The sequence below is a fragment of the Musca autumnalis genome, unplaced genomic scaffold (genome assembly GCF_047663935.1).
Source record: "Musca autumnalis isolate F117 unplaced genomic scaffold, ASM4766393v1 scaffold_4, whole genome shotgun sequence".
NCBI lineage: Eukaryota > Metazoa > Arthropoda > Insecta > Diptera > Muscidae > Musca > Musca autumnalis.
In genome coordinates this window covers 46,685,451-46,704,581 of record NW_027411977.1, presented here as the reverse complement: position 1 = coordinate 46,704,581, position 19,131 = coordinate 46,685,451, and the positions used below count along the sequence as shown (strand labels likewise).

General features: G+C 38.9%; 1 protein-coding gene across 1 annotated transcript in view; it reads left to right on the top strand.

The window, feature by feature from the left end:
* Positions 1-19,131, top strand: part of LOC141403882 (odorant receptor 4-like) — a 43,154-nt gene that overhangs the window by 6,721 nt on the left and 17,302 nt on the right. Inside the window, exons 4-5 of the mRNA XM_073986947.1 lie at positions 9,642-9,954; positions 10,059-10,263. Of these exons, the coding sequence (XP_073843048.1) occupies positions 9,642-9,954; positions 10,059-10,263 (518 nt within the window). The remainder of the gene's footprint in view (positions 1-9,641; positions 9,955-10,058; positions 10,264-19,131) is intronic.

Below are 19,131 nucleotides of genomic sequence, written 5' to 3'. Positions count from 1 at the left end.
ATCCATTATAGAGAAGAGAAAGCGTTGGCCGAGTAACGTGGTGCTGTAATTTCTTTTTGCCGTTTTATACCCTTGGCAAAAAGAAATAGACTTTTTGGCTCGGCTTAGGAAAAGGTAGTAAGAGATTGGATCGTATGTGCATTCATGATTCGCAGTCATATGGTCATCATCGCATAGCCTGTAATAGTCATCATTTTCATCTCTTTTCCATTTGCAAGACATAGATCTAATATTGCAGTAACCCGTGATTATTCCCATTGCTAATTTCAGGTCGGACTTTTTCCGATTTCCGGCATTTTGTAGGTAGTGGTCTCAATAACCCAACGAAATGGCTTAAATTTTGTGTTTAGTCTTCGTTGGTGGTGTAAAACTTTCCACCAGAAATTTGTGGGTATATGTCTCCACATAGCCCCCATAGAACCGCACTCACGGTTGGTAGAAAACCTCTACACAGAAAATTTTCAGTATAAAGTGATAATTATCAGTTAAAATATTATTCTCCTCCAAGGAATTAGATTGAACGTAGATGAAGATCTTAGTAGTTACTAATTGTTCATATTTACTTCAATACAGATCGTGGTGGAGGGTTCGGCCCGGTCGAACCTAACTCCGTTCTTACTTGTTTTCCATAGTCAAGTCAAGTTCGAAGATGGGCTACATCGTTTTTTTGCCCTTCATATAACGGTACCTCCGGATTTTAGGTATTTGGAGGATTTTAGCTGCATTTTCTGCCCAAAACATCTTCGCATAGCCTGCAGTAGTCATCAATTTCATCTCTTTTCCATTTGCATGACATAGATCAAGTATTGCTACAGCTAATTTCCGGTCGGACTTATTCAGGGAAATTAGAGAGGTGGTTCCTGGTTTAGAAGGGATTTACCAGATTGCCTTGGTAGCTTAACCAAGTTATCAATTGCAACATCCATTTCATTTCCTTTGATGTTGCAATAAACTGGAACAAACATAAAGTAACGATAGATTTTAGGGTCCCCAAGGCCAAAGAATTGAAATTTTTGCTAGAGACCCTGTAAGCCATCAGGAATTAGCGTTATATCTTTGTTCACTGTTGCTTTAGCTTATTTTTGATATGACATGTCTTCAGTTAAATCGAATGAGGATTATTTTCATAGAGCGCCCTGACTTTCTAACTCGCTTCCTTCAATGTCCTTTTCGTCCTTTATTTAAGAGCCGCTATAAAAGCACCACAAGATGACGTTTTTCAATTTCGAAATGTTCTGCAAAAATGTCGCTCAGAAAATTTTAGGTTCGCCTCTCATTGGCAACTAATCGATTTTGTTGCGTTTTCATAGTACTTTTACATTTACCCCGTTTTTGTTCAGAAAAAGACGAAAAGGACACTGAAGAAAGCGAGTTAGAAGGTCGAAGTGTTCAACGAAAATGATCCTCATTCGATTTGACTGAAGACAAGTCATCTCAAAAATAAGCTAAAAAACAGTGAACAAAGATATAACGCTAATTCCTGATGGCTTACAGGGTCTCTAGCAAAAATTTCATCACGCAATAACGGAGAAGTTCGACTCACGGCGGATCTGTCCTTCGGGATTCTCAATATACTCACCAAAGCCTTTCTTCCCCAAGAGAAATTTTCCGTGAACCAGACTTTCACCTCCATTTTGTTGCATAGTGTTATAGATCAGCCTTCGCAAACCTTTTACGTTCTTAAACGTATTCCAATCCATGTGATACCAGGTCCCCAGCAAAAATAGGTAAGAACCTCTCCGAACAGTTTAGTACCAAAAAAGAGGTTTTAGACAGGGTGACATCCTTTCCTGGAATCTCTTCAACATCCTGCTGAAAAAAGGTTATACGAGACGCAAACGTTAAAATAAATACATTATACACAAATAGCCACATGATACTGCTTATACCGACGACATTTACATAATGGGTCGATTAGTAAAAGAGGTATCTGATAAAAACAAATCCACATCTCGTCCAACTACATTGTACTTGGTGAAATCGCTTTCATGCCCACATTGAAGTTGAGCACTGTAGTCAAGCGTCTGTTGTACTGTACACACAATTGGCTCTGCACAAACAATTCACCGTTAGTGGTTGTTGATTAAAATAAAGCGAATAGCGAAGAAATCGATGTGGCATCACAGTCATGAAGCAGTGTCGTGACTGGTTGTTGTCTGCAATGAATGTTGAGGAGGAAAACATAGATGTGGCATTTCTAAAATTAACTTTAACTTTAGATAAAGCAAGCTGGTTAGCAATTTTTGCTCCACAGTTAGCAGCACAAACAGTATCAAATAGTATCACGAACATGACGTGAAAGAAATAGCTGATATCTACCCATAATCGGTGTATTTTTATGTGCAGCAAGGGACACTTGCAAAGTATACTTTTGACAGTCTCTATTTATTTTGCAACTACAGTAGAATCGCGATAATTAGTACCTCGATAAAGCGAAAATCTCGATAATTCGTATAATCTGTCGGTACGTGGAACCCATTTCCTTCGAATTAAAAAAAAAATTGCCGTTCCCTTGGATTACGAAAGGGATTGAAAAAAGCAACCACCAAATTATGTTTTTTGTCGGTTTTTATACCCTACACCACTATGTGGTAAGGGGTATTATGTGTTAGTGCATTTGTATGTAACATACAAAAGGAAGCGAGATAGACCCATAGTTTCTTCTAGGGATATACATAGAATCACTTTCTGAGTCGATTTATGCATGTCCGTCCGTCCGTCCGTCCGTTCGCAACATACAGGTCGCATTTGTTGACCGATTTCGCTGAAAATTGGGGAATACCATTTTTTTAGCCGTCGGAAGATCAAGTTCGAAGATGGGATATATCGGTCCACGTTTTGGTATAGCCCCCATATAACGGTACCCCCCGATTTACGGTATTTTGACGTTTTCAGCTACATTTTCAGACCGATTTGGCTATAATTTGACATTTAGCGTTCTTAAGTGTCAATAAACATATATAACAAAACTTGTGGACATAGGTCCACGTTTTGGTATAGCCCCCATATAACGGTACCCCCCGATTTGCGGTATTTTGACGTTTTCAACTACATTTTCAGACCGATTTAGCTATAACTTGACATTTAGGGTTCTTAAGTATCAATAAACTTATATAACAAAAGTTGTGGACATAGGTCCACGTTTTGGTATAGCCCCCATATAACGGTACCCCCCAATTTACGGTGTTTTGATGTTTTTAGCTACATTTTCAGACCGATATAGCTATAATTTGACATTTAGGGTTCTTAAGTGTCAATAAACTTATATAACAAAAGTTGTGGACATAGGTCCACGTTTTGGTATAGCCCCCATATAACGGTACCCTCCGATTTGCGGTATTTTGACGTTTTTAGCTACATTTTCAGACCGATGTAGCTATAATTTGACATTTAGTGTTCTTAAATGTCAATAAACTTATATAACAAAAGTTGTGGACATAGGTCCACGTTTCGGTATAGCCCCCATATAACGGTACCCCCCGATTTACGGTATTTTGACAGTTTTAGCTACATTTTCAGACCGATTTAGCTATATTTTGACACTTAGGGTTCTTAAGTGTCAATAAACTTATATAACAAAACTTGTGGACATAGGTCCACGTTTTGGTATAGCCCCCATATAACGGTTCATTTAAGTTCATATTTTCGTATAGCCCAGATACTTCCGAACTAGCTGTTAATGACATTTGAAGTTCCCATGATATGTACCGATTTTCGATATTTTGAAGATTCTAGCTAAATTTTTTAACCGAATTAGAAGTTATTTGACATTAAAGGCTCCCATCAAAAACTGTCAACATAGGCCCATGTTTTATTATAACCCCTATATAACAGTACCTCCCAATTTCTAGCCCACCAAAAATTGTCAACATACATAGTTAGATATAGGCACCATAAAAAAGGGCCTCCCGAATGAAGCATAAATGTACATAAACATTATCTGACAGTTTAACGTACCCACTTAAAGTTGGGGACAGGAATGAAAAGTAATTATTCCATTTTAGTTCAGAATATTTTATGGTGGAGGGTATGAAAAGTTCGGCCCGGCCGAACTTAATGCTTTTTTACTTGTTTTTTCTTGAGGTCTACTGTAGACAGGACACCTCTTGAGGTCTACTGTAGACAGGAGACCTTTTGAGATCTTCTATAGACTGAAGACCTCCTGAGGTCTTCTATAGACAAGAGACCTCTTGAGGTCTTCTATAGACAGAAGACCTTTTGAGGTATTCTATAGACAGAACACCTCTTAAGGTCTTCTATAGACAGAAGACCTTTTGAGGTATTCTATAGACAGAACACCTCTTAAGGTCTTCTATATATAGACCTCTAGAGGCCTTCTATAGACAGAAGACCTCTTGAGGTCTTCTATAGACAGAAGACCTCTTGAGGTCTTCTGTACACAGAAGACCTCTTGAGGTCCTCTATAGGAAGAAGACCTCTTGCGGTCTTCCATAGACAGAAGACCTCTTGCGGTCTTCTATAGACAGAAGACCTCTTGAGTTCTTCTACAGACAGAAGACCTCTTGAGTTCTTCTATAGACAGAAGACCTCTTGAGGTCTTCTAGAGACAGAAGAACTCTTGAGGTCTTCTAGGGACAGAAGACTTCTTGAGGTCTTCTATAGACAGAAGACCTTTTGGGGTCTTCTATACACAGAAGACCTCTTGAGGTTCTCTATAGACAGAAGACCTCTTGTGGTCCTCTTTAGACAGAAGACCTCTTGTGGTCCTCTATAGACAGAAGACCTCTTACGGTCTTCTATAGACAGAAGACCTCTTGCGGTCTTCTATAGACTGAAGACCTCTTGAGGTCTTCTATAGGCAGAAGACCTCTTGAGGTTTTCTATAGACAGTAGACCTCTTGAGGTCTTCTATAGACAGAAGACCTCTTGAGATCTTCTATAGACAGAAGACCTCTTGAGATCTTCTATAGACAGATGACCTCTTGAGGTCTTTTACAGACAGAAGACCTCTTGAGTTCTTCTATAGGCAGAAAACCTCTTGAGTTCTTCTATAGACAGAAGACCTCTTGAGGTCTTCTAGAGACAGAAGAACTCTTGAGGTCTTCTAGAGAAAGAAGACTTCTTGAGGTCTTCAATAGACAGAAGACCTTTTGGGGTCTTATATACACAGAATACCTCTTGAGGCCCTCTATAGACAGAAGACATCTTGTGGTCCTCCTTAGACAGAAGACCTCTTACGGTCTTCTAGAGACAGAAGAACTCTTGAGGTCTTCTAGGGACAGAAGACTTCTTGAGGTATTCTATAGACAGAAGACCTCTTGAGTTCTTCTATAGGCAGAAGACCTCTTGAGTTCTTCTATAGACAGAAGACCTCTTGAGGTCTTCTAGAGACAGAAGAAATCTTGAGGTCTTCTAGAGACAGAAGACTTCTTGAGGTCTTCTATAGACAGAAGACCTTTTGGGGTCTTCTATACACAGAAGACCTCTTGAGGCCCTCTATAGACAGAAGACCTCTTGTGGTCCTCTATAGACAGAAGACCTCTTACGGTCTTCTCTAGACAGAAGACCTTTAGACAGGACACCTCTTGAGGTCTACTGTAGACAGGAGACCTTTTGAGGTCTACTGTAGACAGGAGACCTTTTGAGGTCTTCTATAGACTGAAGACCTCCTGAGGTCTTCTATAGACAAAAGACCTCTTGAGGTTTTCTATAGACAGAAGACCTTTTGAGGTATTCTATAGACAGAACACCTCTTAAGGTCTTCTATAGACAGAAGGCCTTTTGAGGTCTTCTATATACAGAAGACCTTTTGAGGTATTCTATAGACAGAACACCTCTTAAGGGCTTCTATATATAGATCTCTAGAGGCCTTCTATAGACAGAAGACCTCTTGAGGTCTTCTATAGACAGAAGACCTCTTGAGGTCTTCTGTACACAGAAGACCTCTTGAGGTCCTCTATAGGAAGAAGACCTCTTGCGGTCTTCCATAGACAGGAGACCTCTTGCGGTCTTCTATATACAGAAGACCTTTTGAGGTATTCTATAGACAGAACACCTCTTAAGGTCTTCTATACATAGATCTCTAGAGGCCTTCTATAGACAGAAGACCTCTTGAGGTCTTCTATAGACAGAAGACCTCTTGAGGTCTTCTGTACACAGAAGACCTCTTGAGGTCCTCTATAGGAAGAAGACCTCTTGCGGTCTTCCATAGACAGGAGACCTCTTGCGGTCTTCTATAGACAGAAGACCTCTTGAGTTCTTCTATAGACAGAAGACCTCTTGAGTTCTTCTATAGACAGAAGACCTCTTGAGGTCTTCTAGAGACAGAAGAACTCTTGAGGTCTTCTAGGGACAGAAGACTTCTTGAGGTCTTCTATAGACAGAAGACCTTTTGGGGTCTTCTATACACAGACGACCTCTTGAGGTTCTCTATAGACAGAAGACCTCTTGTGGTCCTCTATAGACAGAAGACCTCTTGTTGTCCTCTATAGACAGAAGACCTCTTACGGTCTTCTATAGACAGAAGACCTCTTGCGGTCTTCTATAGACTGAAGACCTCTTGAGGTATTCTATAGGCAGAAGACCTCTTGAGGTTTTCTATAGACAGAAGACCTCTTGAGGTCTTCTATAGACAGAAGACCTCTTGAGGTCTTCTATAGACAGAAGACCTCTTGAGGTCTTCTATAGACAGAAGACCTCTTGAGGTCTTCTAGAGACAGAAGAACTCTTGAGGTCTTCTAGGGACAGAAGACTTCTTTAGGTCTTCTATAGACAGAAGACCTTTTGGGGTCTTCTATACACAGAAGACCTCTTGAGGTTCTCTATAGACAGAAGACCTCTTGTGGTCCTCTATAGACAGAAGACCTCTTACGGTCTTCTATAGACAGAAGACCTCTTGCGGTCTTCTATAGACCGAAGACCTCTTGAGGTATTCTATAGGCAGAAGACCTCTTGAGGTCTTCTATAGACAGAAGACCTCTTGAGTTCTTCTATAGACAGAAGACCTCTTGAGTTCTTCTATAGACAGAAGACCTCTTGAGGTCTTCTAGAGACAGAAGAACTCTTGAGGTCTTCTAGGGACAGAAGACTTCTTGAGGTCTTCTATAGACAGAAGACCTTTTGGGTCTTCTATACACAGAAGACCTCTTGAGGTTCTCTATAGACAGAAGACCTCTTGTGGTCCTCTATAGACAGAAGACCTCTTGTGGTCCTCTATAGACAGAAGACCTCTTACGGTCTTCTATAGACAGAAGACCTCTTGCGGTCTTCTATAGACTGAAGACCTCTTGAGGTATTCTATAGGCAGAAGACCTCTTGAGGTTTTCTATAGACAGAAGACCTCTTGAGGTCTTCTATAGACAGAAGACCTCGTGAGGTCTTCTATAGACAGATGACCTCTTGAGGTCTTCTACAGACAGAAGACCTCTTGAGTTCTTCTATAGGCAGAAGACCTCTTGAGTTCTTCTATAGACAGAAGACCTCTTGAGGTCTTCTAGAGACAGAAGAACTCTTGAGGTCTTCTAGAGACAGAAGACTTCTTGATGTCTTCAATAGACAGAAGACCTTTTGGGGTCTTCAATACACAGAAGACCTCTTGAGGCCCTCTATAGACAGAAGACATCTTGTGGTCCTCCTTAGACAGAAGACCACTTACGGTCTTCTAGAGACAGAAGAACTCTTGAGGTCTTCTAGGGACAGAAGACTTCTTGAGGTATTCTATAGACAGAAGACCTCTTGAGTTCTTCTATAGGCAGAAGACCTCTTGAGTTCTTCTATAGACAGAAGACCTCTTGAGGTCTTCTAGAGACAGAAGAACTCTTGAGGTCTTCTAGAGACAGAAGACTTCTTGAGGTCTTCTATAGACGGAAGACCTTTTGGGGTCTTCTATACACAGAAGACCTCTTGAGGCCCTCTATAGACAGAAGACCTCTTGTGGTCCTCTATAGACAGAAGACCTCTTACGGTCTTCTATAGACAGAAGACCTGTTGAGGTATTCTATAGACAGAAGACCTCTTGAGGTCTTCTATAGACAGAAGACCTTTTGAGGTATTCTATAGACAGAAAACCTCTTGAGGTCTTCTATAGACAGAAGACCTCTTGAGGTCTTCTATAGACAGGAGACCTCTTGAAGTCTTCTATAGACAGAAGACATCTTGAGGTCTTCTATAGACACAAGACCTCTTGAGGTCTTCTATAGACAGAAGGTCTCTTGAAGTCTTCAATAGACAGAAGACCTCTTGAAGTCCTCTATAAAGAAAAGACTTCTTGAGGTCTTCTATAAAGAAAAGACCTCTTGAGGTCTTCTATAAAGAGAAGACCTCTTCAGGTCTTCTATAAGGAGAATACCTCTGGAGATGTTCTAAAGATAGAAGACCTCTTCAGTTTTTCTGTAATCAGAAAACTTTTTCCGTTTTTGCTGTGACAGAGAGAAGTCTTATTGAGATCTTCTGTAGACAGAAGACTTCGTGAGGTCTTCTATAGCCAGAAGATTTATTGCAGTTTTCTTTATACAGAAGACCTCTTGACCTTTTCTTTAGATCGAATATCTCTTGAGCCCTTCTAATAGAAATAAGTCCGCTTGAGGTCTTCTTTAGACAAAAGACCTCTTGAGGTCTTCTATAGGCAGAAGACCTCTTCTATGGACAGAAGGCCTATGGAGGTATTTTGTAGACAGAAATGAGTATTTCTATAGACCCTAGACCACTTGAGGTCTTTCATTGCTTGATTTCGAATAGATAGAAGACGTCTTGAGCTCTTCTTTAGACAGAAAAGTTTTCTATAGATAGAAGGCCTCTTTTGATCTTTAATAGAAAGAGCACTTTTGAGGACAACAATCAACTGAGGGTCTCCTAAGGTATTCTAGAAACAGAAGATCTTTTGAGGTTTCTTCTTGACAGGTCTTTAATGGACATAAGACCTTTTGAGCTCTTCTATATGCAGAAAACCTCTTCAGGTTTTCTATAGTAAGAATATCTCTTTAGGTTCGTACATGGGCGTAGCCAGGAGTAGCTAGGGAGGGGCAGCTGGCCCCCTAGATTCTACAAAACAGTTCATTTGTATGTAAAAAAATATAAATATTACGAAAAAACAAGCTTTTGCCACCCCCCTAGAACGACCAAAAAGTATTGGGTACGTAATAGACAGAGGCTTTTTGAGGTCTTGAATAAACAGAGAAACTCGTGAGATCTTTTATAGACAGAAGATCTTTTGAGGTTCCCTATAGACATAAGAAGTATTCTCTGGTCAAAAAAAAAAAAAAAACTCTTAAGATCTTCTTCTATATGCATGCGATCTCTTTAGGTTTCTCTGTGGACGAAGATCTTGAGGAGAAATCCTCTGGGGGATTTCTTGAGTTATTCTATATATATATATATAGAAGAACTTTTGAGTTCTTAAATAGACAGAAGAACTCTCATCGGATATGCGTTTACCTTGGCAGGTGGTGCTTGCATTTTATCAGCGTTTCGCCTCTGGCCTTAATCAGTACAGCAATTGGCAATTGTTACCTATTTATTCTTCACTTGACTTGGAAAAACAAGGATAAAATGCTTGGTTGCCATCTTACGATCCCTCTATAGATGTTTGACATAGACATTTACATATTGATAGATGTAAAGGCCCTCTTCTTTAAGGAAAAGTTTATACCAAGTTATATTTGTCCTTACCTTTTTATTTTCAGATCCTGAAGCAGTTGCTGGTAAAATATTCCCCTATCGTGTTATATTACCCGCTTGGATGCCACAACAGCTACAACTACTCTATATGGGCTTGAGCGTTATTATCTTTGCCATACAAATCATTGCTGTGGATTATTTAAACGTAACGATCATCAATCAAATTCGTTTTCAGTTGAATATTTTGAATTTGTCATTCGATGAATTAATTATTGAGACACAAGCCAATCCCAAACAAACGAACAGTCTGGTCTTGTACAAAGATGATCCTGTAAGGAGAATGGATTCCATAGTGGAGCATCATTGTCTACTAAGAGAGTGAGTCACGTAAACACCTAAAGTGTGGGAGTAGAAACTTCCTTCCTTCCTATCTGTCTGTTGGCATTGCATTATCTTGAATTATGTTTTGACTTATATTCCAGACTACGTCAAGATACTGAGGATATTTTTAGCAAACCTATATTGTGGCAGTTCATGACATCCGTTATTATCTTTGCCATGACCGGTTTCCAGGCCACCGTACGGTCGAGTGGCAGCAGTGCGGCTGTACTTATTTATGCCTATTGCGGTTGTATTTTTTGTGAACTTTTTGTATACTGCTGGTTTGGCAATGAAGTTTCGGAGCAGGTAAGTTAAGCTGGGGGTGGGGGATAGGCAAGGAATGGCTATGGATACAATGGGATGGATGTTAACGATTTGTGACTTGAACATACAACAAACAACAAGGTCTGGCCAAGAACATTGCACTGAGTTCAATATGTTTATGTTGGAAACAGGGACTGGATACCTACATCAGTGACTTCATGGCTTACTTGGCTATGATGGACACGTGATAAACACAAAAAGAAACAAGTTTCCTGTGCCAAACCTGTTTTTGAAGGAGGAATCACATTAAGACGAATAACCACAACGCTCCGTTTGAAGTCAATGAATGCGCTTACTAAGGTTAAGATAAACTTTGATTTTTTGTTTCTCAGCGAAAAAGAAGAAAACGAGGAACACGTCTATGAACAAGCAAAGAAAGGTTAAATAACACATTTAACATATTTTACTGTAGTCTGATAGGCTGGTAGTGGTGGTAGAATTTGTTGTTGACAACTGTGATATTAATTTCTTTTGTTGTAATCTTTTTTTTTCGATTCAGAAAAGGTGAGAAATGTGTAGCAAGATTTGTAATTTGTAAAAAAATAATGATGGATGGTTGGAAAGGCACACGCGCATTCAGTTATAAACAAGTATGGATGAGGTAAAACAGTGGTGCTGTGGGATATTATGACTATTGTGGGAGATGTATGAAGCCGAAAAAGGAAATATGAACATGAAATGGTCAGAATGATAAAAAATGTGTTAGAAATGTTCAGCTGTTCGGTGTGTGGCCCCAATCTCCCTTCAAAATACTGAAAATCCGGACGTACTGTTCTATGGGGGCTATATAAAAACGTGGACCTATACCGACAAATTTCAGTTGGGAAGTTTTACAGAGAAGACTAAATACCAAAGTTCAGCTATTTCGGGGTGCTAATGAAGCTAAAACCTTAAAAATACCGCAAATCGGGAGGTCCGTTTTATGTTCGCTATATGAAGACGTAGACCTATACCGACAAATTTCAGGTGAGAAGTTTTATAAGTCCAACGAGGACTAAATACCAAATTTCAGCCATTTTGGTGAGATATTGAGGCTACAACCTTGAAAATTCGGAAAATCGGGAGGTACTGCTCTATGGGGCTATATAACATCGTGGACCTAAACCGACAAATTTCAGTTGGAAAGTTTTACACCCTCAACGAAGACCAAATACTAAATTTCAGCTATTTCGGTATGTGAATGAGGGTAAAACCTTCAAAATACCAAAATTGGGAGGTACTGTTATATGGGGCTATATGAAGGCGTGGACCTATACCGCCAAATTTCAGTTGGATAGTTTTACAAACAACAAAGACTTAATACAAAGTTTCAGGCATTTCGGTGGGATAGTGAGGCTAAAACCTTTAAAATACCGAAAATCGTGAGGTGCTTTTTTTTGGAGGCTATATGAAAAAGTGGACCGATATAGCCCATTTTCAATACAAAACATCATAGGAGTAACAGAAACTTCTATACCAAATTTCAAAACTATATCTTAAAAGTTTGCGAGGTGTATCTTGATTTCAAAAGACGGACAGTCGGACGGACGTGCTTATATCCACCGACGAAGCCGGGTGTTGGCCCGTGCCCCCTCTGAAACTGTCAATTTTAGAAATTTTTTAGAAATTTTATTTGCAAATTTTGTCAGTGGTGCAGGGTATAAAAAAGGAACCTTCCACTCCCTACCTTTACATAGAATGAAGTAGTCAAAATCTGGGTAATGGAGTCTGAGTCTGGGTTAAATAAAACAAGTGTAACTACGATTGAACAATAGCTCAAATGACTGATGCAAAGTTCTGCTCTACAGATGGTTCATTGCTAGGGAAGGGGCGGAACTATTTCTTAAAGTACCAGAAACCAAACTCTCATAGGATCATAACATGATCCTTTAGGAGGTGGGGGTTCAAGCAATTACAGAGTGTCTGAACTGGGTTAAAGATAACTTGAGACCAACTACTACCAACGTCCTTTAGGAGAGTAAAATAACAGTAAAATCTGTAACAGCCAAAGCAGTGAAATCAGAAAGTGTACTGGACTCCATAAATGCAATTAAGGACAGCTATCAAAACGGCTTGAGCAGAGATTAGATGTATGGAGATAGCTTATTTTTTTGCAAATAATGCCAAGGAACTTCGACACCTTGAATTATCAAATTATTACAAGCGAATGCAGGACATGAGGAGAGGACGACGAAACAATGCATTCTCTTGGGAAACGACAACAGGCAGGAACTTAACAAGATCTAAACTGCTTACTTAGACCAAAGTAGTATCTGTTGGCCAATACTTTCAGTCTTCTTATATCATATCAGATGTAGAGGAAGACTTTAATTATCTCCAAATTGTAGGTACCAACTCCCACAGTTGGTCCGAGTTCTATGGACGCATTTCGTCGATATCATCAGCTTGGTTTTGTGTCTTTTGGTACTAAAATGTTCGGAGAGGTTTTTTATTCCCTCCACCATAATATGGAGGGTATAATTAAATTTGTCATTCCGTTTGTTTTTTAAATGGTTTTATTTAGCTCACCCCGTTTGTTTTATTTATTATTTATTCTTGGGTCAAATTTAGTAATTCAAATTTCACCCTCTTCCTGTCAACCGATTAATCTGAAATTATGTATACACTTTGGATTTTGGTGACAATACAATTATATTTATTCATTATCATTATAAATTCAAGATGGCGGCCGCTACAAAATGGCGGATAACGTAGGTTTTATCAATCCCATCAATATGGGTATCAAATGAAAGGGCTCAACAAGCAGAATACAATATACTATAAACAAGTGAGCAAAGGCTATAGTCGGGACGGGGCCGACCATGTGATACCCTACACCACTACCCCTGTGCATAAGCTTTTCACTGGTAAACATTTCTTTTAGGGAATATAAACCGACTACCACCAAAAATAATATGCCTCTTTGTCTCTGGGACCCCCATAAGCAACCAAAATTTCGTGACCATCCGATTAAAATTGCGACCTGTAGCGTGATTACAAACAAATCGGAAAATGGGATGCATTACCGACTATTGAGATATCTCTGTTGTTTGAGCAGCTACGACAACCTACTTTACATCGTTGTAAAGGTGATATTTTCTACTTTCCTTGCCAGACTTTGCTTTTGATATACCTCTTAAAAAAAACAGAGATATTGGCTTTGAAATAAAACGTTGACCTTTCTCCAAATAAGTGTTTGCCCATTCCGACCCCTGAATATTATCCGACCATCATCAAAATCAATAGACTTCTTTCTTTTTGGGACCTCCATTAACCCCCAAAATTTCGTGACCATCCGATCAAAATTGAGACCTGTAGCGTGATTACAAAAAATCGGAAAATGGGATGCATTATCGGCTATTGCCATATCATTGCTATTTGACCACCTACGACAACCTGCTTTACACCGTTGTAAAGGTGATATTTTCTACTTTCCTTTCCAGGTTTTGCTTTTGATATACCTCTTAAAGAAACAGAGATATTAGCTTTGAAATAAAATGTTGACTTTTCTCCAAATAAGTGTTTGCCCATTCCGACCCCTAAATATTATCCCACTATCACCAAAATCAATATGCTTCTTCATCTGTGAGACCCCCATTAACTCTGAAATTTTCGTGACGATCCGATCAATATTGCGACCTGTAGCGTGATTTCCAAAAAATAGAGAAATTGGATGTATTACCGGCTATTGCGATATCTCCGTTATTTGGTTACCTACGCAGACCTAGTTTGCATCATTGTAAAGACGGGATCTTCTACTTTCATAGTCAGGCTTTGCTTTTGGAAATTTTTCAACCAAAGCTGTGATATTTGTCAATATAATTAAAATTGCAAAAATGAAAATTGGGGTTTTATTTGCTACTATTGCGATATCTTCGTTGTTTGATCACCTACGAGCACCTACTTTACATCATTAGAAAGGTGATATTTTCTGCTTTCATTGTCAGGTTTTGCTTTTGGTATACCCCATATAGAAGCTGAGATATTGGCTTTGGAAAAAAACGTTGTCTTTTTATCCACCTAAGTTTTTTGTCCTTTCCGACCCCTAAATATTATCCGACCATCACCAAAATCAATAGGCTTCTTCCCCTCCTGGACCATCAACGTCCAAAATTTCGTGACGATCCGATCAAAATTGCGGCCTGTAGCGTGATTACAAGGTTTAGATGGACAGACGGACGGACTGACGGACGGACACACATAGCCAGATCGACTCAGCTCGTCGAGACATTCATTTTGATATATATAAGTATGGGTCTACGACCATTATTTCGATGCGTTACAAACTTTTTGGCCAAAACCAACTTATAATACCCTCCCCACATAGTGGTGTAGGGTATAAAAATTGAAATCCAAGATGGCGGCCGCTACAAAATGGCGGATAACGTAGGTTTTATCAATCCCATCAATATGGGTATCAAATGAAAGGGCTCAACAAGCTCAACAACAATATACCATAAAAAATTGAAATCCAAGATGGCGGCCGCTACAAAATGGCGGATACGTAGGTTTTATCAATCCCATCAATATGGGTATCAAATGAAAGGGCTCAACAAGCAGAATACAATATACTATAAAAAATTGAAATCCAAGATGGCGGCCGCTACAAAATGGCGGATAACGTAGGTTTTATCAATCCCATCAATATGGGTATCAAATGAAAGGGCTCAACAAGCTCAACAACAATATACTATAAAAAATTGAAATCCAAGATGGCGGCCTCTACAAAATGGCGGATAACTTAGGTTTTATCAATCCCCTCAAAATGGGTATCAAATGAAAGGTCTCAACAAGTAGAATACAATTTACTATGCAAAATTGAAATCTAAGATGGCCGCCGCTACCAAATGGCTGATAACAATTTTTTATCAATCCCACCAATATGGGTATCAAATAAAAGGGCTTGACAAGAAGAATACAGTGCACTATACAGTACATCTTATACACCCGAAAGCCATACAGTTTCCAGCTAAGTACAATTACGGGACGGCTGAAAGAAGAATGTTGCCTTTAATACTATCATGGGCTTCTACTATACATAAAATGCAGGGCAGCACTGTGGATCACGCAGTCGTATACTTAGGTGCGAAACTGTTTGAAGAAGGTCAAGCCTACGTGGCTCTTAGTAGAGTAAGATCTTTGCAGGGACTACGTATAGAGGAGTTGGACTGCAATAAACTAACGGGCAAGAAACCTTGCAATAATGAAGCACTAAACGAATTAAACGGAATGCGAAATAAAAACAAAAACTAGAAAATAAAAATAGGTAAAAAACTTTTTAAGTTAAACGGTTTTATGTTAAACAAACATTGCAATGTTTAAGATAAATGTACTAAAAACCAAAAAATAATAAAATAGATACAGTCGTGGGAATTATAAACATATGCATAGACTAGACTAAAATAAAACCGTGGGGCACGTCAATTGTCTACAAATTATCGACTTAATGTGCGATAGAAGAATAGTTTAATTCGTCGTTAGGCAGTTGGCCCGCAGACGGTGAGGAAATTACTTACTATTTCTTGCTCATGGAAATTCCAATAGTTATACACTCCATGTAAATAAAAGAGATGTTTCAACTAGTTTATCGTTGGACATTCACACTGCTGCCTGGTGAGAAAGCGTTTCACTGCTCGTAGTTTGTCTTTAATCGACAAAGTACTACTCGCTCACCACTATGAAACCCTAAAACTCGCTTATAATCGAGCTTGCTAGCTTGTTTCCACATTCTAGCCCTACTTATCACACGTCCATCGTTGTCGGTTGAACAACTGCCTAATTAAAGTGTAACATTACAAAACAAACATTTTAATCAACGATGGTAGACAATTGACGTGCCCCACGGTTTTATTTTAGTCTAGTCTATGCATATGTTTATAATTCCCACGACTGTATCTATTTTATTATTTTTTGGTTTTTAGTACATTTATCTTAAACATTGCAATGTTTGTTTAACATAAAACCGTTTAACTTAAAAAGTTTTTTACCTATTTTTATTTTTTAACAATTTTAATAAATCGGAGACCCTATAAAGTATATATTTCTTGATCAGCATAAAATTCTAAGTCGATATAACCATATCCGTCCGTCTGTTGAAATAAAGATACAGCTCGCAATTTTTAAGACAGAGCTTTGTAATTTGGTGCAGTAGTTTCTATTACACCTAGGATGTTTGGTATTGAAAATGGGCTATTATCGGTCCACGTTTTTATATAGCCCCCATAGAACGGTACCTTCCTATTTTCGGTATTTTGAAAATGTTAGCTTCACTATTACACTGAAATGGCTGAAATTTGGTACATAGTACTTTCCCCCAGGATTTTGTCGGTATAGATCCTCGCCTTCATATAGCCCCCACAGAACGGTATCTTCCGATTTTCGGTATTTTGAAGGTTGTGGCCACAATAATGCACCGAAATGGCTGAAATTTGGTATTTGGCCTTCATTTGGGGTATAAAACTGTCCATATGAAATTTGAAGTTATAGGTCCGCGCCCCAAAGAACGGTACCTCCCGATTTCCGGTAGTTTGAAGTCTGTGGTCTCAATATTCCATCGAAATGGCTGAAATTTGGTATTTAGTCTTCGTTGGGGGTATTCAACTTTCACCATTAAATTTGACTTTATAGGTCCACGCCTTTATATAGCCCCCATAGAAAGGAACCTCCGGATTTTCGGTATTTTGAGGGTTGCGGCCACAATAACCCACCGAAATGGCTGAAATTTGTGATTTAGTTTTTATTGGGGGTATAATGCTTTCCATATGAAATTTGTCGCTATAGCTGTACGCCTTCATATGTATAGCCCCAATAGAACGGTGCATCCCAGTTTTCGGTATTTTGAAGGTTGTGGTTTCAATGTTCCACCGAAATGACTGAAATTTGGTACTTCGTTGGTGGTATACAACTTTCCCCCAGAAATTTGTCCGTACAGGTTCACTCCTTCATATAGCATTCGTACAAAGGTACCTCCTGATTTTCGGTATTTTGAAACCTTCAACCTTCAAAATACACAAAATCAGCCACCGAAAGGGCTGACATTTGTATTAAGTCTACGTTGGAAGTAAAAACCTTTCATACTGAAATTCTTCGGTATAGGTCCACGTTTCGGTATAGCCCCCATAGAACGGTACCTTCCAATTTTCGTAATTCTGAGGATTGTCCATGAGGTTATAAAATATTCCAGAAGTGAATTATCAGTATAGGTCCACGTCTTTTATTTCCTCCATAGAAGCGTACCTCTTGATTTGCGGTATTTTGAAGGTTTTAGCCACATTATCTTAACGAGATATCGAAAATTTGGCATTTAGAGTCTTCTTTGAGTCTAAAAACGTTCAGCCAGAAATTTGCCGGTATAGATCGACGTTTTGATATAGCCCCCATAGAACGGCCACATTGTTTTACCGAAATTGCTGAAATTTGGTATTTAGGTAGAGGGTATAACAAGTGCGGTCCGGCCTATTTTAACTGATGACTCGGTATAAGTTAGAGTCATTTTATAAAGCCAAATGAGCTTTGCGGGGATACCAGATTCAAACATGGCTTGGAATACCTTTGAACGTAAGGGGCTGTCGATTGCTACTCTATAATCGATAAAAAATGCATCTGTTGGGTCTTTTTCAGGATTTGCCCTAAGGTCAATGGGCGATTTCCAGGTCTAACGCTGCATTTAAATTATTACCTTCGTTGAAAATTTTTGGTTCAATTAATATTTTGTAAATATTTTTTTATTAATACATAATATCTGCCATAGCCTTTTTATTTGGTTAAAAGTTGCATGGATTTGAGTGACCTTTAAACTTCTTTTTTCTGTGGTAGTATCATTATACAGCTATCAAACCGATCAAATTTGAAGCAAACAACCAACTACAAAAATAAGTAGAGAGAGAAAAAAGTATAAAAATCGGATATTTTCAAAAGATTTTTGCTATTTTTACCATTACGAACCGTTCATAGACATTTCGTATGTTCCAGAAAGTTGTTTATTGGTGCCTTTGCTAAAATATTTTGGTTGATTCTTTTCTTGAATTTTGATACTAATATGGAGCAGAAGCCGAGAAAAGAGCATAAAAATCGGAATTGTTTTGCTATTTTGACCATTAAGATCCTTTTCTACAGAGTTCGTATATTCTAGAAAGATGTTTATTGAGATATGAGGTATATTTTTGTAGTTGGTTGTTAGCTTCAAATATGGTCGGTTTGATAGCTGTATAACAGAACTTGAGAAAAAAATTTTCAAAGAAATTTGACTATGGCGATTTTGTCCTTGCAGATGAAGTTTGATGGATTATATGTGTTCACAATTTTTGTGCTTTAAGACAAGAGCTACAACTTTGCCTCTGAGATAAATTCAAATTTCCTAACGGTTTAGAAGATATAGTCCTGACTATATTACCCTTTTTACATCAAAGCCTCAAACCTTTAGAGGCCTATAACCGCGAAAGTTGATGAGATACGAAAAAACGGCGGGACACGTGTCTTCTCTATTTTGGTCTTCTATCACGCTGCGGTGTCAGAATATGGTTAATAATTTTCGTGTTGCACAGTGTAATCATTTGCGACCCTATAAAGTATATATGTACATATATTCTTGATCTGGTAAAATTCTGAGTCGATCTAGGCATGTCGCTCTGTTGTAATCACTTTAGCGTACCCAAAAATCGAGCTAGAGGCAGGTCAAGGCAGGTCAAGTTCTAAGATGGGCTATATCCGCCCATTTTTTGGTATAGCCCCCATACAACGGTACCTCCCGATTTTCCGGTATTTTGAGGGCTTGCTACAATTTTTAACCGAGTAAGCTGTGGGTGCCGCCGTGGTGCAATATGCATACCCGCCTTGCACGCTGAAGGGCGTGGGATCGGTTCCCCGGCCAAG